The following is a 25,493-nucleotide window of genomic DNA, read 5'->3' on the forward strand; positions in this document are numbered from 1 at the left end:
ATCCTGATCACAGATGACACTAACAAGCAGTGCATCACAGGGCAGCACCTCTAAACAAGTTCTATTGAGAAACTGCAGAAAAATCTGTCACTTTCTGAATTTGTTTTTTAAAGCTTAGGCATTATCTACAAAGAAAAAAATTGTTCTCATTCAATTGTGTTTGCTGACTGATAATTCACCTTCTATTTTTCCCCTGCAAGTATACAAAACCAATTTTAATGTCTGATACTACTTTCTATTTTCCATTCACATATTCAACTACATCATATACAAAATAAACTTTTAGTGGTAAGCTATGCGACCTGATCTCCTTCATAAATCACCTCTCTTTGGGGAAAACATGCTGAGCTCACCATCTGACAATCCTCGGTGTGAGTGAATTACATCTGACCACTGTTCCATTTGCTTTCTCCTCACATCTGATTTTACGGAGAATCAATGGGAGAGGGCAGGACAGAGAAGGGGACAGAGAACACTGCGTGGAAATCCAGGTCCAGTACTGCCACACCAGACACACTGAAACCAAGGAACTGTAAGGTATAGTCAGGTGCGGCACTTCCACCGCACACGGCGCCTGTGGGCCAGCAGTCTATGCAGAGAGTGACTGCCAGGATGACATGTGTCCCTCTTCCCAGAGCTGCAGCATCCTAGCAGTGCCCTTGTCTCAAAGCCCTTTATTCCTTTTGCAAAATTCTTACCCTACCTTATTGATTCAAGTCACCATATATCAATTTCCTTAATTCTTTCCATTAAAGTCACCATCCTATTTGCTACAGGTCTGTTTCTTGTGTCTACAGTCCATCCACACTTTCCTTTCCCTGGAACACCTCACACTTAAAGCAACATCCCAGGCCCATCTGATAAAAGAGTTCTGCTGATCTCATCTTTATTACATCCATGTCTTGTGAAAAGTTAACTCCAACAGCTCATTACTCTGACCACATGCATGCTTTCCAGACTTTGTGGGTTCTGATTTGTTGTCTTATACTGTAAGTTATGAACAGGAACTATCCCTTTTCTGTGGTTTAATTCTGGGCTGATAAACATCTTTAGAACTTGCTCTATCCATTTCATTCTTTCCAGCATAATTTCAGCCTAAACCTTCCAAATCCAGAATGGGAGCCAACAAGTGAGAAAAGATCTCAAAAGGGTGTCCCTCACTGCGGCTAAGGTATGATTTGGAGTTTATGTGTAAAGCAGCTTGAAGAGAAAGACGGAGATCAGAATGTCAAGGAAGGAGAACAATGGGAGTAAGTCAGCAGCCTTGGGCTCTGACACTAACTCCCACGTGATCCGGGTGATCAGCCTTTTTCCTAAACTCAGCTCTCATCCACACCATTGGTTACCTGCTCTTCTGTCTAAGACCCCTTCTAACTCTAAAGTTCCATGATTCCAGTTTCCCACACCCTTGGTTTTCTCCTGACCTTGCCTGACATCCTCCACTCCCCTAGCAAGGCTCCCTGTCAGCTGGACAGAAATCTGGCACAGTCAACATTTACAGAGCACCCATGATGTGCACAGCACTGTGCGGAGCATAAATAGCTGTGACGTGTGCCCGCCTCCCCCAAAGAGAAGCTAAAAAGATAAGCAGAAATGTGCAGAAGTGACAAAAGTAGGGACTACAGAGCAGAACATGATGATAAGTGGAAATGGCTGATGAGCTTGGGGAGGGGAGGCCAGAGCCCACACAATGTCGGGGGGCCTGCTGGTGCTACAGGGAGGGAGCAGAGAGGGAGACACACAAGTAAGACTGGGAATAGGCAGCCTTGCTCCTCTGCTGACCAGGCCAATGGGGCAGTGCCCTCTGCCTTGCTGTGCCCACCTTCAGTTCCTCGGGAAACTGCTTCTCTCCCTGTAGCTTCCCTGTATCCGGCATGGCTGTCAGCAACAGGAACTCCTGCTTGACGCTGTAGGCTAGGAGACAGAGAGGTTGAGATGCCTTTCATGGAGGAGCAGACACACAGGTCAGTGAGACAGAAAAGAGGCCCCAGAAGCAGACCTACGCAAATATGCCCAACTAGTTTTTGAAAGGTGCAAACGCACTTCGGTAGAAGAGGAAAGTCTTTTCAAGAAGTGGTACTTGAGCAAAGGAACATCTACAGACTCATATGCCCGTAAAACTTTTTTTTAAAACATAGGAGAACATCTTTTGAAAAATTGATAAAATAAACCTCAAAATAAAACCCACATATCTGACAAAGGAGTAGTACCTAGAATACATAAAATACTCTCAAAACTCAACAGTAAAAAAGCATCCTAATAGAAGTGGGTAAGACATGAACAGATGTTTCACTGAAAAGGATGCACAGGTGGCAAATACACATGAAAGGATGTTCCACAAAATGAGCCATTGAGCAAATACAAATTAAAACCACAGGGCACAGATAGAGTATGGGGCAAAAGTAGGGTTACAGTTGTTTGTATGGAAAATAATATAACAATAAATAATAATATAAGAATAAACTGTGTTTCATGTATTCACAACTGTAATCCTACTTTTGCCACACCTTGTAGTTACAGAATAGACACAAGGATGTAAAGCACAATATAGGGAGTACAGTCGGTAACACTGTGATAACTGTATAGTGTCAGAGGGGTACTAGATTTATCCGGTGATGGCTTTGTAAGTTACAAATGTCTAATCACGGGGCTGTACACCTGAAACTAATATAATACTGTATGTCAGCTATAACTGAAAAAAAAAAAAAAACCCACAGTGAAATACCACTTCACACCTATCAAAATGGCTAAAATACAAAATAGTGAAAACACAAAATGCTAACAATGATGCCGAGAAAATGAATCACTTACGCATTACACATGGCTGGTAGGAATGTAAAACAGTGTAACAGTTTGGTCACTTCTTGACAAACTAGGCATTCATCTACTCTACGACCCAGCACCAGCACTCCCAGGCATCTATCCCAGAGAAATGAGAATTTATGTTCGCTCAAAACCCTGTATGCGAATGCTTAGAGCAGCTTCATCTGGAATAGCCCCAAACTGCACAGCCTCAACTTGGAAACAATCCAGATGTCCTTCAACAGATGACGGTTAAACAAATGGGTATATCTACCTTGGAATACAGCAATGAAAAGCAACAAACTACTGATACAGTAAAGTTGGATGAATCCCCAGGGGTTTTTTTATGCTGAGTAATAAAAGGCAATCCTAGGAGGTCACATATTGGATATAAATTGTTTTCCCTTGTTTTATCTTAAAAAATAAAAAATTTCTGTCACAGTTGACATTCAGTATTACATTAGCTTCAGGAATGCAGCATGGTGTTCAGGCATTTCTGTAACTCATGAAGTGGTTCCCCTGATAAGTGCTGTGCCCATCCGGCACTACACGTAGTCACAGTACTGACTGTGCTCTCTGTGCTGTACAGTACATCCCCCTGACTACTCTGGAACTACCAATCTGTACTTCTTAATCCCCTCACCTTTTTACCTAGACCTCCAAACGCTCTCCCACTATAATATTCTTAAAAAACAAAATGATGGAGAGGAGAGATCTGTGGTTACCAGGGAGGAGGAGCTGGGTGTGGCTATAAAAGGGCACAGGAGGAACTCCTGTGGTGACAAAGGTGTTCTGCAGCTTGCACAGGAATGTCCAAGCCCTGCTCACGGTTCTGCAGCACAGTTCTGCTGGACGTGCCCACTGGAGGGAACTCAGTCTCGAGGGACACAGAACTTTCTCTCATATTTGTTACGAAAGCATGTGACTCTATAACCATCCCCAAATTTAAAAATTAAAAAAAGCCAACTTAGCAGTCGTGCTAGTGATTACATATTAATTTAAAAATTCATGGGAACTGAGATGAGACTAGAGAAATCTTACAAAATGCTAGTCCATTTGGAAAGTAGTAATTTATAGCAAACTGATTTTGGGAAGCCTTTGGGGCAAACTTTGAAGAAAATTTTCAGATCTCTATAATCAAGCATTTACTTTCAAAACTTTGCAAAGACTAATACATAACTAGAAAGAAAAAATATATGTAGCAAATAAAAGCATTAAAATCAGCATAACAAAGCATGAAAAAAGGTACAGTTCATGTTTTTTTAAGATTTTATTTATTTATTTATTTATTTTAGAGAGGGAAGGGAGGAAGATAGAAAGAGGAACATCAATGTGCGGTTGCTGGGGGTCATGGCCTGCAACCCAGGCGTGTACCCTGACTGGGAATTGAACCTGCGACACTGGTACAGTTCATTTTTTTAAAAAAAATCAAAACCTACTCCCCTTAGGTCATTAATACCAACACTGCACATTCTACTGCAGCACCCCCGCAGCCCTCACGTCCCCCTCCCCAGCCATCACAGCCACGAGAAAGCCCCTGCGGAAAGCCCTGCTGTCGTCCCTGCAGAGGAAGGCTGAGAACATCTTACCGTTGCCCTGACAACAATAATCCCATCTCCCACAGCTTCGAGTTAACTGACTCCAATCAAAATCTCTGTCACACACCTTTATGAAAATCCACTAAAATTTTTTCTCCATTTTCTAGGTTTGGGTTAAAATGTAACCTAACCAAAGCTGTACACAGGAGCTGACTTACACCTGCAATAAGGACAAAGAACGTTACATTTATGGTGCCAAATTAGATAAAAGCATCAGTGCCATCAGCGCAAAGCTGCTGAATGCACTCTGAGGGCTTTGGGACCAACATCTGCCCCTGCTCCTGCTGCACAACCTTACCATCTGTGGGCACCAACGTGCTAATTAAAAAGTAACATTCCACTCCTGTCTGGTCACTTCCTCTTCCACAATTCTCTACTACGACTAGCACTGCAATGTTTAGCTAGTTCAACACAGTTCAGTAGGTAGAAATCTAAGCTTTCTTAACAAAGTTTTAAATAAGACAATGTATCCTGAATTCTAAACAACTGACTTATCAATGAATTTTTGAAAAGTGACCTATTTCATACACTCAGAAGCAAAGAAAACAGGCTTCATGGCTGTGGGACAGCTCACATACTGGCCAGTCATCTGCCAATTTTTAACATTTTATGATTCTAAACTTCCCGGTATTTGCTTCCCAACTCCCCTTAGCCTCTATTTGACTAGATCAAAATAAAACTGATAGCACAATTTATGTTTGGTTTGCTTTTTCCATTGCTTTGCCAAAAACCACTTATTTTCAGCAGACCCATTATCCCCACGATAACCGAAGAGTGGCTCTCTGCCCCCGTCACCCCTCAGGGACAAGACTCCAGCGGTAAGACCAAGGATTCTGATCCTCCAGGTATGGCCAGGTGCCTTCAAAATGTATTAGCTCCCTTTTGTTACAGGCCTTATTATATTTACATATAATGTTTTACAAAATATCTTTAAAGTTGCAAGTGACATGCTGCTTTGTTTTCCTAGAGGGGATGGCAGACACTCATCTCCCTGACCACCGTGAGCCCAGCCCCCCAGCACCATCACTCCCATCGCTCAAGGACAGAGGGCTTGGAAAGGCAGTGACGTCACTGGCTCTGCCCTTACACGGCTTACAACCAGGTTGAGGGGCTAAGTGGAGGAAAAAGATTAGAAGTCAAATGAAAGCAAGCAGAAAAATGTGCCTGCATTTATGCACCAGATGCACAAGGATATCATTTTTGATTTCAAGTCTCAATATACCAAGACATGAAATTCCCATCACTGAATGGGATTTATTTCCCTACAATAAAGCTAGTTATTATCCCTGATCCTAGTTCAATATGACACTGAAATTTGTTAACTAAGAATAAGTTATTGCCACAAGTATCTCCATACTTTATTGCAGAGCTGAAGAGAGGCCTTAACACTATTAAAAACAAAAACAAACAAAAAAACCCACACAAAACACCACCACCACCACCAAGGTAAGCATTGCTTTAAACAGCAGTTCAGTTCAGGACAAGTCTCTTCCTATTAGTCTAGCCAGCAGGGAAACCATTAGGAACAGGCAGATAAGAAGAAAACACACACATCCACTGAGCGGGTCTAGAACAGAGCCCATTTCCCAGAGCACAGAGCCAGAGGGGCAGCCCCACACACACCTGAGTTATAACCGGCCTCTCGACGCTGGGGCCAAGGATTAGCTGCCTGCTTTACAGGAAGTGGACCTTATCACAAATGATACTGCTGTGTTGTCAGCTATTTCCTTGTGATGCTCTTTCACAGTAGGCTTTTGGTTCAAAAGCTAAAATACTGTGGACACCAATGAAATAAATTCTAACACATGAGAAAATCTCTTGCAGACACAAGTTTATAAAGCTCTTTCAGTTTCCTGTTCAGCTCCAAGATCCACCAGGGGTTTTAAGTGCCTATTCAGACAGAGGGGGCCCCTAAGGCTAAGTGACTGTTCCCACTAAACCACAGGGCTCAGAAGCAGGAGATGTCTGAACCATCCCCACCCAAGGTCTTCTCTGATGGCCTTCAGGGGCTAACAAGTGTTTAAGTTCTCCAGGGAGCTCAATCATCCTGACTGGCAAGACCCTCCTTGTCCATGAGCTCACTGCTTTCATACAGAACTCAGCCATCTTTGTGATTCTAGCCAGGTATTTAGGGGCAATTAGGTAAGATCCTCTGTGGTCAAAAAAGACTGACCTTTGTTGTGGGCCCAACAACATAAGGTTCTCCCTCTGAGTTCAGTGCACGCTGTGGGGCCCACACCACGCCCACTGGTGCTCCACCCTCTCGGGGCCCTATCTATTCTTCCCTGAGTGGGAACAGGGGAGTGGGGCCAAGTGCGCACTGGCTGTAAAGCTCCCCCTGGAGTGGTCCACACCTCTGGGCTCCTGTGCACTGACCACAGCGTCATACAACCCCGAAAGCGTCAAAGGGAATGAGAAACTACCACTCACCTTAAAGGGCTGGAGACACTTGGTTAGCAGTCCTGAGGACTACCACAGATCTTTTGTCAGGTCTAAAGTCCCAAAGCATCAAATAAATTAATAAAGATTTTTAAAAATAAAAAATAAAATAAAATCCCAAAGTGTTTCATCCTTTTCTGTAGGGTTCCCTTCTTTCCCTCTAATTTTTTGCTCCCCTTTACTCTAAGCTTCTACACTTTTCTGAAGACAGTCAGCATAAAACTTGACACATCAGAGTAGAATGGCATCTTATTTAACAGTGACCACTGAGGAATGAGGTGTTCTTTAGAGAATCCAGAAAATACTATAATTCGAAACACACATCTAATTTGTTTTTGGTGGAAGTCTCATAGATAATATTACCTGTTCTCCTACTTTAAAAATTAAACCATAAACAATTTAACCTCATGACCTGCCCCCTGTAAGTGCTCTGTTACCAAGTGACATTTAAAGGAATCCCAAGTAAATGTGTGGACTCTTGGCGACGCAGACTTCATCTTCTCAGCAGCTCTGATTCCCATTCAACTCCCCAGCTGTGCTCTACACTTAGGGCTTTCCACTGAGCCACACTCCTAGATTCAGGTTCACTTGGTCTCTGGTTGGCCCCAAGCAGCAAAAGTTTACAAAGGCTCCCAGTATTCTGAAGTGCCAACGGGAGGAGAACCGCTGCTCTAACACTTAACAAAGGGTCTCCATTCTTGGTAACAAGGAACCACGCTGGAGCAGCGGAAGCAGTGTCCAAACTGTCAGGCTGAGATCATCATCTCGAATTCCAACAAGACTCCCAGACTGAGCCATTGCTGTTCTGACAAAGGTGCCAGTCCCCAGGGTGAGCCATAATTACCTGTGATGCTCCTGGCCACGCTGGAAGGTGTGACACTGATACTGAGAATGTAAAACCCTCAGGTTCTCATGAGGGCCCCTGAAAGGTGAGGGGTTACTTGTGATGACAGCCCGTTGGAGCCCCAAGCACTGAGGTCCTGATAACTGTTAGTGAGTGGAAACTGGTGCTGAGAACTACACCTTGGAGCTGATTTCAGGGCTACCCTCTCCTGCCTGCAGATCTGCCTTCCAACCTTGTTCCTGGATAGACAAGGAGGCCCAAAGACGGGGAGCAGGAGGTGAGGGGCACAGGGCAGCCCTCAGTACCACAGGGACACACTCAGGAGCTCCAGGCAGAGCAGGGTCTGCAGCCTTTTCTGGTCACAGGGACAGCACAAGCCATGCAGCCACCAGGAGAAAATTGGGAAACTACTCATGTGGACATTTTTTTGTAAGATTTTATTTATTTAATTTTAGAGAGGGAAGGCAGGGAAAAAGAGAGGGAGAGAAACATCAATGTGTGATTGCCTCTTGTGTGCTCCCTACTGGGGACATGGCCCACAACCCAGGCACGTGCCTTAACCAGAAATCAAACCAGCGACCCCTAGGTTCGCAGGTGGGCACTCAATCTACTGAGCCACACCAGCCAGGGCTCTGGTGGATACTTTTCTAATCTTTCCTAAGGGCCACCATCTGCAGGAGGATGTGCAAAGTGTTGTGCAAAGAATGCTGAGCACACCCATGGTCATGGACATCTTCCTTGTTAGGCAGACCTCATCAGGCCAGCATAACACTGCTCCTAAGCCTGCAACATCTGCCCTGTGCCTTGCCTCACTCTGCCTCTGAGAGGAGTCTCTTAGGAATCACTAGGACCATCACTGCACCTCCTTGCTCATACCCAGCACTTCGAGGATCACTCCGAGAGCCTTGCTGTGCTCAGGTCAGTCTTAGAGGCTGTCAGAGCAGGTAGCACGTCAGTTTGGGAGAAAACACACTCAGGACTAGGTAAGCCAAGGACAGAAGCATGACCTAGAAGCAGCTCTGCTGAGGCTGGGCTTGGTGCTCTTTATGTGTCCTTACTGACTGCCCACATCACGTCCAGGGGAGTAAATCTTCAAAGACAACCAAATGTGCGCATATTTAAATCACATTCTTTCTGATGTACTGAAGGTGACTTTCAAACACGTGGCCACCAGTGTGTAGCATCAACTGGCACTCAGGCACACTGAGTAGCAGCTCCTGATGACACCAAGCAGAACAAAGTTCCAGATCCTGAGCCTGTGGGATGCCATGGAGGAGGCACCAAAGAACCCATAAGAAAGCATGTTCTGCCTGCCCCCAGGGTGGTGCTGGGGGGACTGTCCCTTCCTATTCCACCTCCTTCCTACTCGCACCTCTGTGACATCAAGGATTCGGTGGCCATAACCTCCATGTTCTCTTCCGGAATGAAAGACCTTGGATTCTGTGACAGAAGTCATCCAGGCATGTACCCAGGAACAGTATCACAGTGAGGTCTAAGTTAGCCAAAATTAATTCCACAAGGTAGCATACCTACCATCCGGGTCTTTAAAGGTCAAGGTGATGAATTTACTGGCCACCATGAACATGAAAATCACCCAAAAGCATGCGGCCAACAGAAGCCACTGGTGGTGCATGTTGTCAAAAGTCAGCCATTCAGTGATTTTCCTGAAAAACACAAGCAAAATGCTCCTGCTGCTTACAAATGCACCAGTTAAACCAAGGTAATAAAAAAGAATAGGTGATTTTGGTTAATAGCATCAATATACATATTTAAAAAAACTCTTTATTGATACAGTGGGTATTTTGATTCAGTGTTTAACTTAAAATTTTATTTTTAATTAATAATAACTTCTCAATTTGATATTAAGTCAAAGTTAAAACACCTGAGTGGAAAGGAGCCATAGCTATCTGTTTTGGAATGTGTGATATAATTTTACTTTTGCAGGTTCCCCTCTTGACTGCTTTCTGGACTAGGCTAATACCAAAATGTGTTTTTTTTTACCCAGCGCCCACCAGGGGCTGGAAGCAGGTAGGCTAGAGGAGTCCTGCCAAGGGCCAGACCTCTGCAGAGACAGAAGCCACACTGAACAACTACAAGCAAGCTGTTAGAGTCCTGACTTGCTGATGAGACGTACCCACACCTAGGGAATCTGTACATAGCAGAAACGAACATCAAAACTTCTCCATCTCCATTCACTTGCCTGCAAGGGCCTGTGCAGAACCTGGGGGGTGGGTGTTTTTCATGCTTTCACCGCCTGGGAGAGATGCAGGTCACCCAAGTCACACTCTGCTGCAGAAGACATATAAAGAACCAGGAAGTCACAGTCAGTTCTCAGCAAGAGACAAAAATGTGTTTTCATTTCACCTTTAACGCAGTGCTTCTTCAAGCCAAACCAAACCACTTAATGAGACCACGCTGGGTGGTTTTCACCAGAGCGAGGCCACCCATCATCACTCCTAGGCAGTGGGGAGAACTGGTCCTCTCGACATGTGCCGATGTCAAATGACTTCGGAGAGCTTCTGAACACTAGATGGGACAGAGCCCAGTGAGGACCCAGGTGATCCACGCTCCTTGTCTCAAAAATGTTTACTTCCTAGACTCTCACTGTAACCAGGCACTGAAACCCAAACGCCCTCCACCAAGTGGAGGTCGTTTACCGGTTACCCGGCCTCCACCTGAAGACACCCTGCAGCGGGGAGCTCACTGACTTTCTAGGGTGATTTGTGTCACTCTCTGTCATCCTCAACTGTCCACACATTAGGTCCAGTGTGCTTCCTGGGGTCCCCAAGTAGGGGACTGGGTTAAACAGATTAAACAAACAGAAATAGGACACCTAGTTAAGTCTGAATTTCTGAGGAACAACAAATAACCTTTTTAGTATAAGTATGTCCCAAATATCACATGGGACATACTTATACTAAAAAAAAGCAATTTGCTGACTCTCTGAATTTCAAATTGAATTGGGCATCCTGTGTTTTATTTGGCAACACTACCCAACAAGGGGAATGTCAGTCCCTCGCTACCTGCCTGAAGCCAGCTGGCCTGTCCAAGCAAGCCTCCACTCCTCCCCTGTCATCATCCTTTGAGGCAGCACTGCACAAGGCAGGGAGACCTGGCTGACTCTACCACTCGCTGGCTCTGTGACGCAGAAGGTGACTTGGCCTCTCCACCTCTCGGTTTCCCATCTCTGAGCTCAGGTCTTCCTTCAGGGTGGGTCATGGGATTAAATGAGAAAATGTACATAAAGGACCAGTTCCCACCTGGCCTGGTGCAGACCCTCTAACAAATAGGAACTGGCCGATACCTCGGCACCCTCTGACTTACCACTTTAATCGTGGTGGTCAGAAATTAATATGACAGGGCGGTCTGCCCCCTGAAGAAAGACAAAGAAAGGCCAAACTCATCCCAGGCAACTCAAGCTACTAACCCTTCCCTTCTAAAGACAGGTGAGGTACAGATGGTGTCCAGAGGTGCCGGGTGCCACAGTCCTGAGTCCAACAGACTTGTCCCTCCCAGACAGTGACACTCAGTGAGCTCTACCCCCGTAGGCCCCAGTGTAAATGCCCCACTGAGGAACCTGAGCTGTAGGCCTTTTCTAAGAGAGGCAGAGGGGCCAGTGTGGGTTGGGGAGTGAGTACAGAGAAAAGAGACAGGTTTGCAAACTGAACAGGGAGACATCTGCTCCTGTGTACTGGTTCTTGGGAAGATTTAGAGGCAGAGGAAGAGAGGCCAGTGCTGAGTGGCCTGAAGCTTGCAATCCACACTTTGCTAAGTGCTGTGGCCAGTGAACAGAGATAAAGGGAACCCCCTCACACATGCAGACACACCTCCACTGCAGAGCAGGGAGCAAAAGAACCCCTGCACTGCCCACTCTCAGCTTCTTGCTCTGCTCATACCTGCATTACCTCCTGGGTTTCAGGCCCTGAACACCCTGCCTGTGTCAGGCCTGCACTTGGGAGATTTTTAAGGTTTAACTTTCTGATGGGAACTAATTTCTTGAAGAGATCTAATTTGAGCCCACCCATTGAGCTCACCTCTAGATAAAAGTAGGGAGATAATGAACAAACAACTTCACATGAAAATGCAGACCACAATGTCTGCTCTCCAGGAAGCCAGGTGCCTTAGGGGTAGGATTTCCACACTGGAGATAGCCAGAAAGTGAGACTGGCACTATCCTGAAGCCTTGCTCTCCTTCCCAAGCCTTGAATTTTCATTTAAAGTCAGGAACACCTTTCTCTTTCAACCCAGGCCTGGGGTGGGGGCAGGATTTGGTCTGCTCTCTTCCTCCCCAAGCTGGTGGATGGGGGTCAGTAACAGAACAGTTCTATAGGCCCGATTTCCCATCTATGAGGGAGGATAAAACAGCCACCTGCATACCAGTGGGCCATGAGCCCCTGTGAGACAGAGTGTGCCAAAGTACCTCCTCAACAACTTGTATCATCCAGTGTTTCCTTTCAGATAGGCCTTTGTTCAATTTCTAAAATAGTTCAATTTCTAAAATGACTTCTCTTAAGATATCTAGAGCACCCTGTGCCCTTCCAAGCCTGCCATGGCATCAGGGTTGGGAGAAGGAAGCTGCAAGGCCCCACCTTCCTCTCCTCCCCTCAAGGCCCACCTAGACTGGGAAGGGAGGACTCAGGACACGTGGGGACTCAGCTGGGGGCTGCAGATTTGGAAAGTTTCACCTGTATGAACTCTAGCCCCTGTCGAAAACCTTCTCTTGAGAAGTATAATACAGTCATGGGCCCTGACCAGCGTCTTCAGCTATCCAGACCAGGCTGAGTCCTGCTGGAGTCCCCTGGCAGGCCACAGGACATAGGCTTATGCAGACAGAGAGTGGGCACACTGTTCACGTCACTGCTGCACAGCAGAGGAAGATTCAGCTCTCCCCATCATGGCCATATTGGACCTCCCCAAAGCCTCTCCATCACTTCACCTCGTTTTACTTCCTTCACTACACCTATCACAGCTTGAAAGCTTTCCCAGGTTCACCAGCTGCTTCCCCTAATGGAATATAAGCCAGAACCAGAACAATGCTGGCACATGGGAAAGTTAACCATCATTATTCGCTGAATGACATCAACCAAGAAACTTATTAGGAAAACTTAGGAGAGTTGAAAGGCATTTTAGCAGACACCTTGCCCAAATTTCTACCCCAAGAGTTTCCAAACTAAAGTCTTTAAATATAAGGCCCCCTTTACAACCTCAAAATATTCTTCCAGTCTCCACATGAAAGCAGTTATATAGTAATATCCATTAACTTGAGACTAGAAAACAAAGCTACTAGGGCTTCAGTATTACTTGAAAATAAAATTATATTTTATAAGTCATGGCACTTACATGCATTTGAATAGACATACAACTTAAAACATACTGAATGGGGAGAGTAATAAATCCTGCTGAAGTCCAAAATATTTTTTTAATTTTAAATAAAACTCTACACCAAAAGGCATGCCAATGACATAGATACAAATTGTCAAGACAGAACAGTAAACAAAAATGGAAAAGTTGCAGAACTGAATGCATGATCCTATTTGTTAACAAATTACATATGTGTGAATGTGTGTGACTACATACACATGCAAACACATACATACATGTAATGCACAGAATAAAATTTTGAGAGAATGAGTGGAGTCATTTTTTGCTTTGTACAATTTTTTGTATTAAAAATACTTTTTACAATAAGCATGTATCCACTTTATAATCAAAACCAATAAAATATAGAAAATACTACCTATATACATGGATCCTGCTGTTTTTAATTCTGAGGTTTAATTTTTTTCTGCCTTACTGCTACTAAATGCAGTGCTCTTACCACTTTGTAAGGTATGGGAAGGGATGGTAAATACTTTCCTAGCTGGGAAAAACTCATATAAAGTGACAAAATCAATATGTATCTGAATATTTAATAAATACATCTATTTCCTCCACTTAGTCTTTAAAATGATTTAATATTTTAAATATAAAGTCCAGAGCATCATATAACGCTCTTATTGTTTTGCTGTACTTGAGCTTTTTTAAAAGGAAATAAAGTATACAAGTAAGGTTGGCATCCCTCCATGCCTGTTCCTGGCCCTAATCCGTTCTCTCTCCAGAGCTACCCTCTGTCTGGAAGACACTTTTACCACATCAGACACAGCTCCTCTGAGAGAAGCAGCAGCAGGAGCTTAGGAAGGTGGTCTCTGTGGCCCAGATGGAGGCAGGGCAGTCTGGGGAGGGTGGGAAGGAGAGTTAGCCTGGGGCCTGCAAAGAGATACTGCACTATGTAAGGATGCTTTCATTATGTATGAGAAACATGCCAGTGGTGAAGCCCAGCACAGGGAGATGCACAATTTAATTTTTTTTCCTTCTCATGGGATAGCAAGAAAATTCACAAGTTATATACAGACTCCAGTGAAAAAGCTGTCCAAGTAAGCTGGTTAAAAATTTAGGTAATACAATAAAAAATGGACTTTTAAAAAATAATTAAAAATTTAGATAAACTGGGACTTGTTTTCCAAGTGGCATTCCAAGAAGAATGCCTGATCCATCTCAAACTACGCCCTCCTGTCAGGTTCCATTTCCCTACAGTATGCAACATACGATGACAAACAGGAGTAGATGTACACCTGCATATACTTTTAAGGACATAACCTAAAGACAATTATATTTAATAAGATTCTCAGATATGGTATATCCATCCATCCTACAGAATAGGGGCAGGGACACAGCACTGAATTCCAAACCAAAACACACACACTGTTCACGTCCTTACGGAGCCTGCAGTCTGATGAAGACACCCACATGTATCAAAGAATCCATCCAAGAAGTGGTAGGAAGCAGAGGGATGTGGTGCTGTGAGAGGACAATACAAGGGGACCTGAGCTGGGTGGAGAGGTCAGGGACAGCACAATTACTTACGGAGGTGAACACGCAGGGTTCCAGGACAGGGGAACAGCATGGAGCATAGGCCCAGAAGTAGGAGGGAGCAAGCTGGGGACCCCTTAAGTAACGGAAGGAAGGCCGTGTGGCAGGAGTTTCTAGAGCTTGGTTAGACATGATGTGGTCAGAGAACCTTGGGCCTTAGAAAGCTGTTACAGAATTTGGTTTCTACCTTGAGAGCCATGGAAAGCCAATGGATGGAGTTGTATATGAGAAGAGGGGTGGCAGGTGGTGATCCTACTTAAATTTTAAAGCCATCTTTCTGGCAGCACAAAGATGTAAAGTGCAAGTGTCCACTTGGCCACTCCCTAGTCTAGAGGCTGTTTCCATCAATGGAGCAGGAATATTCTAACCAGGCACAGGCAAGCCCGGCTAAGTGGTCCACATCACACATCATCGTCCGGGTCCCTAAAACCAGCAAATGAACCAATAAGATCCACAATATATGATGGGTTCATTTTTATGAATTCTAAAGAGTGCTATGTCCAGTTAGCCATGCATGTTTTTGCTTTGTGATTACATGCATTCTGAATCCAGATACTATATTTTGCCATGTATAATGAGCACTTTTTTGCCCAAATTTTTGAGAGAAAAATAAGGATGCACATTATGCATGGGTAGTACTAATTCCATATCTATATAAATGTTTTTATTTCTTTTATTTATGCTTATGCATTAAAAGTATAACTCTAGAAAGAAATAATGATATCTGTATGCAAAATAATATCCTGGAATATGATAATCAGTTTTGTATATAAATAAAAATGGAATTAAAAAATTAAAACAAAAGACTTTTTTCCTGAAAGTTTGGGCCAGAAACGTGGGGGCACATTATACATGACAAAATACAAGTATCTACTTAATGGTATCTGACTTTGTGCTTAGGGCAGTGGTTCCCCACCCTGACTGACATTAGAATCACCTCAGAGTCCTTAAAAAAATATAGCGATACCTGGGACCCCAGGATCACTCACTGGAGCCCAGAAAAGAGGAATCCTTGGAGATAGATTCTAGGCAGGTTTTAAAAGCTCTGCCCAGGATTCTAATGAGCAGCCAGAACTGAGACCCACTGTTCCAGGCCCTCAGCCCCTCTCAAATTTTAATGACCAAAGGAATCCCCTGGGGAATCTTGTTACAATGCAGATTCCAGGCATTCTAACACAACAACCATTTTCCTGTCATTTCTTTCCATTATTAAAAGGAAAACTGGGAGCAAAGGAGTTTCTGCCAACTAGAGTCTACTGATGATCTGAATTATATCAGATCTCTGAAAAAAAGCTTCAAAAAGTTTAGTTAGAATCAAAGACTTCCATCACTGCTCCCATTTATCCTCTTTTCCAGCCCTTCCATCTATAGGTAACTGACTCTGTAGAATTAGGGTTTGACCTTGAAACAATCCTGATAACTTGACCCAGTTTTTTAAATAAAAAGCATTCCAACTTCCTTTGCCCCCACTCCTCTAAGCCCACCCCACCATCTGCACTGTTTGCTTGAGTACACCTGTTCTCCACGGCGTCTGCCTCCTGTCCAAGGATGACACCCGGGAGGCTCACTATTTCTGCCTTCAGAGACTGGGCCTGACATCAACAGTCCTTCTCAGAGGCTCTGCCAAAGGCCTTGCAGCCTGGTGACAAATGGCCTTTAAAAAGTCTGACATTTTCTGTAATTACCTCTCCTTTGTTCAAGGAGCCAAGACAGCTCCCAAAACGCTTCTTGCCGCTAATGATGACAAACCTGAGTGTGCCCCAGGTCCCTGTGGTCACGGTGTGTTGCCCTGAACCCAGCATATCCATCTTCAGAGCTTTCTCATTAAAGGGGTTTTTCATGTGTCAAGATGGCAGGATCTAAACTCAAGTCAGACCTGGGTTCTTTAAAACCCATAAGGCAGAACTGGTGGTTAAGGAACTTAAGGCTTGATGGGGAATGTAGGGGCAGGGAAGCAAGGACATGAATGAACCTATAAGAAATCCTATTCGGTTTCTCTCCCTTTCTCTAAACTAAAAGAAAATACATATTTTACATATTGGTAATTAATAACAATGGGCTTGGTACTACAGGCACACCTCAGAGGTAGCCTGGGGCAGTTCCAGACCACCTCAATAAAGTGACTACTGAAATAAAGTGAGTCATAATCTTTTTGCTGGTGGAAGGTCTTGCCTTCAAATGATAAAAAACACATCTGTAAAGTGCAATAAAGGAAAACACAATAAAATGAGGTATACCTGTATTATCATCTTTTTTTTTTGGTACAAATCCTCTGCCCCCTACATTTTCAAAATGATGCTTGTAAATTCATTTTGCTCAGCTGCCAATCCCAATCCTGCCAGTGGCTTCCCTCCCCCTCAATCCCCACCTCCGTGTTTGAGTTGTCACCCAAAAGCACAAAGCTTTTCTGAATTTGTGCTGCAGAGCGTGACTCCCACCTGCCATGCTCCACTTCTGCTGTACATATTTGCTTATTAAGGGTTCTGAAAAGTCCTGTGGTAACTAAGCCCATTTAACTGTTTAAAACAGCTTTTTTCCAAATGTCATTCATTCAGCAATATCTACCAAGTGCCTACTCCAGGCCAGGAGTTTTTCTAGGCCCTGGGGACTTGTAAGGCAATATATACTCCCTGCTCTTATGGTGCTTGGTACTGGCAGAGGAAGACAGGCCATAAACAAACAGAGCCATTAATGTATAGGGTCACACAGGTGTAATCCTATATACCCAATGTACAGGACACTCAATGCCACTGATAGTAACAAAGATGAGCAAGGGACAAAGGGAAGGCCTCTAAGGAGGGCATGATGCCAAGAAGAGGCAGAACAGAGTGAGGAAACAAATAACACCGCCACCTGCGTGAGGAGCTTGTTCAGGATCCCAGAATCCCAAGAGCTACAAGGAGGCCCATGCCCCTTGTGGACTGAGCAAGAGGGGAAGAAGGCTGGGGCCCCAGTGACAAATTGTGTCAGTGGCCCTTTATTGAGATGGAAGGTCTTGGGTCCCACCCCCATCACACACAAACCCCAGGGAAAAGATCATGTGTCCAGTGTTCAGTTTCTAAAATATGCTTCCAGAACATATCCAGACACTAGAGGAAATTTTATGAAAATAATCCAGTAATGTACAAGGAACTGGTAAACCCTGGGAGGACTCACGGGGATAAGGGAAACTAGAGAGGCGAGGGCTGAAGTAATGAGGTACATTCTACAAACAAATTGACCTTTTCATATTTTTTGAGTTTGAACTAAAATATATTTATCTAATCAAGACAATTATTAAATCACAATTTAATAAAATAAAATACTGCATATGAATTCATAAAGTTCTATTATGGTCACTGTGATGTTTAGATTCATAGTTAGGGTTTCTCTCAATCTAAGTTCAGCAATTTTTTTTGTCTGCTTGTCCATCATCATTACAATTTACCATCTTAGATGACTGGTCATCTATAGTTACATATGTCCTAACACATGACGGATGTGAGGTTAAGAGAGATTGTCATGAATAATAATAATGAGCAAATAAGTAAATACCTGTGTAGGGCTCACTGCACGTCAGGCACTTCTCTTAATAGTTCCTAAACTCAACTAATCTCCAGCTCAGGCTTGCTCCTATTATTATATTTAAGAAAACATTTCTTCTAAGGCTATGTGTATATACTCCTATTGAACAATTTTAATTTTCCTAAAATCTTCCTATGAGCAAGAAAGAAGGCAGTAAAAATACTAAATGACATGAATCTTAAGTAACTAGTGAGCTCACATTCTCCTTCATTTACCTTCTGAGGCCTGGGGGCAACATTTCCCTGTAGTATTTACTTTGCCTGAGGTTCTTGTTTCCTCTAGCCACTTATAGGATAAATTAAAAACAGACAAACAAACAAACAATAAGCACCATTAAAAGGGACAAGATTAACTTACTTAACACAACTTGGTTTATACTTGGGAAGAGTTAATCACTTTAATTATTCAAGCATATTTTTCATAACAGGTCTCTTACAGAAGTGGGTAATATTTGGATTTCAAGTATAAGTGTATCAAAAGAGCTAGCTGTTTAAAAGACTGCTCTGCAAGGTAGTATGAGAAATTAAATATGTTTTGTAGTAAAAATAATCAAACCCTATTATACCTATTTTATATATTTGCTATCAGATAAAGAATTCTTGTGTAAGATGATCAAACTTTCCAATGCAAGGTGTTCTCTGGGTTTTGTATTTCTTCAAGCTTTTACACCCTGGCAAATTCTAGCCAAAGGTCCTATCATGAATGAGTAACTGGAAATAAGTCAAACTCATAGAACTAGAGAGACTGTAGATTGAACAGAATTATCTGGCAAAATAAACATACAACTAACTTAACACACAATACTGCCCAAGCTGCCTGAGATGCATGTAGCAGTCTAGCTGTGCTTCCGTTTGCTCTTAAGAATTCAACGTGAAAATTAAGAGTGATTTCATGTCATGAAGATTGAAAGATTAAGCTTTATGTACCTGGATTCTTTCAGACCTGTATCAGGAGAAAACACTCTCGGCTTTTGCAATCTCTAAGGCCCTGTATTCACCTCTCCCCCCTTTTCCATTTCTAGCTCTCTCCTACCTTTTTATTGTATAACCTCAAGCATTTGAAAAATGATCTGCCTATAACTACAAATGGCCTAGGATATTACTAATTCTTTCCTTTCTTTGTCCAGTTTTGTAAGCACTTCAGCTTTCACTCCAGGGAAGGGAAGAATTTTTCTCTAGGCTATTTCTTGGAGATTCTTTCCTTTAGGTTCAAGAGCAAAGGTGGAAAGATTTTTCTTTCTATCTTAACCCAAGATGGATTCATTTTAAGGGTGAAAAGGGAAAAGACCGTTTTTCTCTTTAAACCCAGTCACTGAAAAAGATTAAGGGTAGGTAGGTGCTGGAGACCAGCAAGCAGGAGCTAAACTCAGCTGCCTAATTTTAAAAATGTCTGAGACATTTCTCACCCTGGCAGTTAAAACTGACCACTACCCAACTCTTCATGGCTCAAAGCCCCAGACTTAGGGTGTTTCAGACAAAAACCCCTTTATGACGGGGCTCCCGCTCAGCTAACCAAAACCTGGACGGGCTGCTTTCTATTCACAGCCAGCCCCTTCTAGCAGACTTGGAAAACAGAAACAACAGCTTTGGAAAACCTGGTTCATCTTCCCAGCCAAAAGTGCAGAAATGTATGCTTCAACCTCAACTTCTGACAGGCCTCTGCATTGTCAAAATCAGAGCTGAGAGTACTTGGAGCTTGTCTAGCAGGAGACGTGCATCTGCAACCATCCCTTCCCGCTCACCCACGAAAATTGCACACGTAGGGAAGGTTGCACATGGTCCCTCTCGTCTGCATGTTTCTTGCACCCAAGTGGAACATTTTCTTCCTGTTTCCGCCCCCAATTACAAATGCAAAATCTCGGCCAAGGATGAAAGAAATAAGTTACAGACACCGAGTGTCCATAATTCCAGTGAGCCCAGCATCCCCGGCGAGGACGCCGCCTCATTGCATAACTAACATGAGGAAGGTTCTTCCCATTAATCCCGCCAACTAGGGAGGTCCTCAAGTCATCAAACACACTGAGATGCTGTTCGCAAAGAAAAACCGGTACCCCCACCCCGCTCCTTCCGTTCACCGGGTGGGATGGGAGTCGGGGTGTGGGTATCTGTGGAACCTACCCACCCCCGTCCCACCCCAAGCTCACCGTGAGCGTAGCCGGAGCCCTTCAGCGGCCCTGAGGCGAAGCTCAGCTGGGCCTCGCAGGCTTGAGGACGAAGGGTGAGGGCCCAGCGTCCAGAAACGCGGGAGGCCCGCCCAGCTGAGGCCCCGCACCGCCCACCGAACCTGGAAAACAGGCGGCTAAGGCGCCGGAAAGAGGACGCCAGGCGCGCCAGGCCTCCTCAGTGGGCGAGGCCACCACCCGCCGCCGCCCGCGGCCCCGCGCGCTCGTACTCGCCGCCTGCAGGCTGTGCGCGTCCCCGCCGCCCGCTCCGCCGAGCACAGGCCGCCGCCAATCCCGCCGTGCGCGCGCCGCCTGCTCCACCGTGCGCGTCCCCGCCTCCGTCCCACCATGCGCGTGCCCGAGGCGCGGGCAGGGGCGAAGAGGCCAGAGGTAGCACTGTAGAGGCATCCCAGGGCCTGGGCCCCTAAGGTGTGTCTTGGGCGCCAGATCTCGGTCCAGGCCTTGCGCCTCCCTCCTCCCTGTGAAAACAAATGCTACCCCAGGACATTACCGAGATGTGTGACCAAACCATGTCCCACCAGGTCTCCATCCAGAACACAGGTTTGGTGTTAGAGAAGGACAAAAAACAAACAAAACAAACAAACAAACAAAAAACCTCGGAAAAATGGGCTGCCTGGCTACCTAGTAAAAGTAGGGCCTTCTGTTCTTTGCTGAGCCCCTCTCAACTGGCCGTCTGGGGGATGTAACTTTGTTGGCAAAGTAGAGTTGATTAATAAACAACTGAGGCCAGAACAGGGCACAGCCCTATGGAGTTATAACCTTAAAAATGCTTTCAATTACAGGTGACGTACAATAATATGGTAGTAACCTGCAGAGGTCTATAAGACAGCAGGATTTTAGAGCTGGGTACAGAAGTCACTTCCAAAAGTGTTGGAAATTTATTGCCCTAGAAAAGGTAAACTCGTTTCTTTTGGATACAATTTATATGTTTGTTAACTACCTAACTACATATCTATTTAGCAAATATTGTACTATAAATACGTACACATATTTTTGTCAAGCTTTCAACAAAATAGCCCCCTCCTTTTTTTTTTTGCCTACCCTCTTGGTTTTTTCCTCAGTGAGGTAAATATATCGATGGGACTTGGCCTTTCATGATTTCACTTTTAATGTGAAATTAAAGCTAGCATAGCTTAAAATTGCAAGACGTTTTGCTTGGCCTAGATATCATTCCAATAGTTAGCCCTTCTTTGAGTACCATGGTCAACACGAGACATTTACTTCTTGAGGATTTGAGTGGACACACATACATGGTAGAAGCACAGTAAGTAAATTTGGACCTTGTCGTGACATGGAATATTATGCAGGATTTAAGGGTCCAAGCTCTGGGATTCAGACCTCATGGGCTCAAAGTCTTGTACCACCACATCTATCTTGTGACCCTGTCAAGTTCTTTTATTTTGCTGTGTCCCAGTTTCCTCATCTAAAAAATGGGGATATTATATAGTATTTACCTCAGAGTTTGCTAAAGAATATAGAGATACTGCACTTAAAGTACAAAGCAGAGTTCTCCCCCATAGTAAATTTTACAACAAAGATAAGCTACTTTCATTATTATTATCATGTATTGCATTCCCAGGATGCTGTTCAAATACAGGGTCTGGTAGAAGTAATGCCATTAAGTGTGGTTGGTTGGTAGTGTATGTGAGTGTCTTACATGAGATGGACAGCAATTTGCACATTTCACCTAAAATGTCCTATGGTGTGCTTGAGTGTGATATTGTTATATTACAGAATTATATGCTTATGATTTTGTAGTAAAAGATTTTTACATAATAAAAAAGGCGTTATTTGTGCCAGACCCTGGATTAAAAGATGTAGTTCTTTCTAGGCACTTACACCTTGGTGACTAGCATAACTGAATATTTTTCACAGGGTTTTTCCAAATTATTCCAGTTCCCCTTTTGTTTCTATAAGTGAACTTAAGGAAAGTTTTAGTAGTTAGTCTTTATGGTAGGAGGATAGTTTCAAAAGCAATGGTTCTCAGAGTGCGATCTGTGGGCCCCTGGAGGTCTCCCGGATCTTTTTAGAGAAGTTGCAATGTCAAAACTTTTCATAATAATACTAGGATATTAGTTGTCTTCACCATTCAGGCATTTGTTCTGTTGGTACAAAAGTAATGGAGAGTGAAACTGAGGACATAGAGTGAATCCAAGCAATGGAACAAAATTGACTTGGTAGTCATTGCATTCATCACCACCATGAACTTAAAAACAAACCCGCAAACACAAAGCATCACTGAAGAATGTCCGCTTGGAATGGAAGGGGGAAGGTACATAGCACTCCTGCTGCATACCCACATATGGGGTTGTCTTCAGGCAGAGCTCTTAGCTTCGACAGTTTTGCAATGCAAAACAGCTTACTTGTTTTTAATGGGATACCATTTTTACTTGAAAGAACTGACAAACTGATTCTACATCAAACTTAGGTATTTGGCAGACATTTTCTACAAAATGAATGCAGTGGGCCTGTCATTTCTAGGAAAACAACTGATAGTGTTTGTCATCACTGGTAAGATTCAGGCTTTCAAGTGAAAATTCAAACTTTTGAAAAACTTTCATCTGCTACTATGAGTTCGACAGCGTCCCAGTATTTAAAGGTTTTCTGATGAAAACAGTGGTTGTGCTAACTATATATATATATATATATATATATATAGTTAGCACTCTCTCTCTCTCTATATATATATCTATCTATATCTATATCTATCTATATATATCTATATCTATATCTATATCTATAGATATAGATATATATATATAGAGAGAGAGGGATAGATATATATATAGAGAGAGAGATAGATATATATATAGATATAGATATAGATATAGATATAGATATAGATATATAGAGAGAGAGAATATAAATAAACTGACTGTGGCAAAATAAAAAATATGTATCTGGCCTTTTTTCCAGGGCGTGATAAAGAGCTAAAACTTTTGTAATGTCCCAAATGATAGGGCTGACAGGATCATCTTTTGTTCTAATATTTGGTCTTTGTTCCTGGTTCCTGACAAAAACTCCTACTCCCTTGAAATTTCCTGAGAGCATCTTTTGTTCTGATGAGGGAGCTCTAGGTGGGCCCCAATATAGTTTCAGATGGGACTGGTCACCACAAAGACCAAACCTTAATTAGAAGCCTAGAACTTTCAGCCCCACCTCCCTCAACCTCTGGGAGGGGAGAGAGGTTGGATACTGAGTTAATAACTGATCACGCCTATGTGATGAAACCTCTATAAAAACAGTTAAATGACAGGGTTTGGAGAGCTTCCAGGTTGGTAAGCATATGAGGTGCTGGGAGACTGACCATGTGGAGAGGGCTCAGAAGCTCTTCACACACCACCCCCCACACCTTGCCCTACGTATCTCTTCCATTTGCCTGTCCCTGAGTTCCTTTCTTTACAATAAAATAGTAAGTAAACTGTTTTCCTGAATTATATGAACCGGTATAGCAAAATCAAAACTGAGGGAAGGAAGGTTGTGAAAACACCTGATTTATAGCCAAGTCAGACAGAAGTGTGAGGATCCAGTATTTGTGACTGGCATCTGAAGTTGACATGAGCCCTAGAAGCTGTGGAGTCTGATGATGTCTCTAGGTAGTGTCAGAATAGAATTTAATTGAAGGATATTCATTCAGTTGGTGTCTGGTGAATCAGAGAATTGTTGTTAGTGTTGGAAAACACCCGGGGCTGCTGAATTTTAATGTCACAGAATGGAAGTTCATCAATAAGTTTGTGGATTCTGCATTGTACTAAACTTGAAGAAATTACCACTTGTTGAGTTTAGGTGCCGTGTTAAAGAAAAATACCCCAAATTATCTGAAAAAGATTATTAAAATAGTTCTTCCTTTTCTACTTATCTGCCCAAGGAAGAATTTTCTTCATATTCTTTGACCAAAGTAACATTGCAAAAGATTGAACACAGAAACAAAGACATGTATCCAGTTACCTTCTATTAAGTGAGACAGAGAGATTTGCAGAAAGGAAAAGAATGCTCATTTTTTGTTTTATAAAATAACTTTTTTCCTTAAAATATGTTATTTATGGTAACATATTATAGGGATATTATCATTTTCAAATCAGTTAATGAATAATTGTTTTAAATTTCTCAGTTTTAATGACTAATATTGTGAGTATGGATAGATTTAATCGAGATTAATAAAAATTGTTTGGGTTCCTCAATAATTTTTAAGAACTGTACATGGATCCTGAGACCAAAACATTTGAAAACTGCTATTTTAAAAGAAACCCTAATTATTAATGGTAAAAGAAAAATACACCAGATTGTTTTATCTTCCACAGCTGCCAAGTGTGTATCTTAAAGTCAAGGCTGGACGCACCTGGACTGGAGGTGATGCTGGGAAATGATGGAAGTTAACCACTCACCAAAAACTTGCTGTCTGTTTGAACCAAACCTGTGCATTAATCAAACAGATACCTTTAGAGAAGCCTGAATGCCTCTTAGAGGGGGCACAGGTTATGTGGGAAACCATCATCCTACAAGAGTAGGAATTTGCCATTTCCTCTGGACATTCTGTGGTATTGAAATTTTATAAATTTCTCCCCAGTTCTTTAGCATTTTATGTATTTGGAGTCCTTCAGCATTGGTGCTGTAAATGGACATTGTTTTCCTTCTTGCCTCTTCCCCAGCTCCTAGCTATGCCATGGAAGGTTCCTGCATTCTCCATGTCGGCCAGGACAGGAGACAGTTCCTATAATACCCACCCTCCTATTTCTGATTCCATCTCAGAGGACACCAGCCACTGAGCTTGGGGCTTCTTTAAAAGAAGTGGGTTTGGAAATTATTTGTCAGCCACCCTGGACTGTAAAGTAATGATAAATTGCATACAGAGAGTGAATATCCCAGTTCCTTTTTCTGAGCCCACTGAAAAATTGCACTTGGCTTGCTTGGTGGGTATATGAGGAGAAGCTTACTAGACTTGAATTGAGATTTTGCCCAGTTTAAGGCTTTAAGAGAACCACAACCAGGCATCTTTATGTAGTTCTAGAACTGCGAAATGTTCAGTTAATTAGAGGGCTCTTCTCAGTAGACATCTTGTTGAAGCAAGGGTTATACAAACCCACACAAGTTGATTTCCTTTCCCAGTTTATAGATGGCTGGGCAATTCAAAGGTTTTTGTTTGTTGTGTGTTTTA

General features: G+C 43.2%; 1 protein-coding gene across 5 annotated transcripts in view; it reads right to left on the minus strand.

Moving 5' to 3' along the window:
- The window catches only part of CHST10 (carbohydrate sulfotransferase 10), a 32,144-nt gene extending 11,557 nt beyond the window's left edge, over positions 1-20,587 (minus strand). The window contains exons 1-4 of one of the 5 annotated variants that reach the window (XM_045828646.1): positions 20,300-20,587; positions 9,818-9,969; positions 9,217-9,347; positions 1,823-1,914 (exon numbers count right to left, since the gene is read on the minus strand). In XM_045828646.1, the coding sequence (XP_045684602.1) occupies positions 1,823-1,914; positions 9,217-9,347; positions 9,818-9,855 (261 nt within the window). In that variant the 5' untranslated portion in view covers positions 9,856-9,969; positions 20,300-20,587. Of the gene's footprint in view, positions 1-1,822; positions 1,915-9,212; positions 9,348-9,817; positions 9,973-20,299 lie in introns of all 5 variants that reach the window. The other 4 variants (XM_045828648.1, XM_045828647.1, XM_045828645.1 and 1 more) reach the window with 4 other exon arrangements.
- Between the last annotated feature and the right edge of the window lie 4,906 nt (positions 20,588-25,493).

The sequence above is a fragment of the Phyllostomus hastatus genome, unplaced genomic scaffold (assembly GCF_019186645.2).
Source record: "Phyllostomus hastatus isolate PE091 unplaced genomic scaffold, TTU_PhHast_1.1 phas_scaffold_78, whole genome shotgun sequence".
Classification (NCBI taxonomy): domain Eukaryota; kingdom Metazoa; phylum Chordata; class Mammalia; order Chiroptera; family Phyllostomidae; genus Phyllostomus; species Phyllostomus hastatus.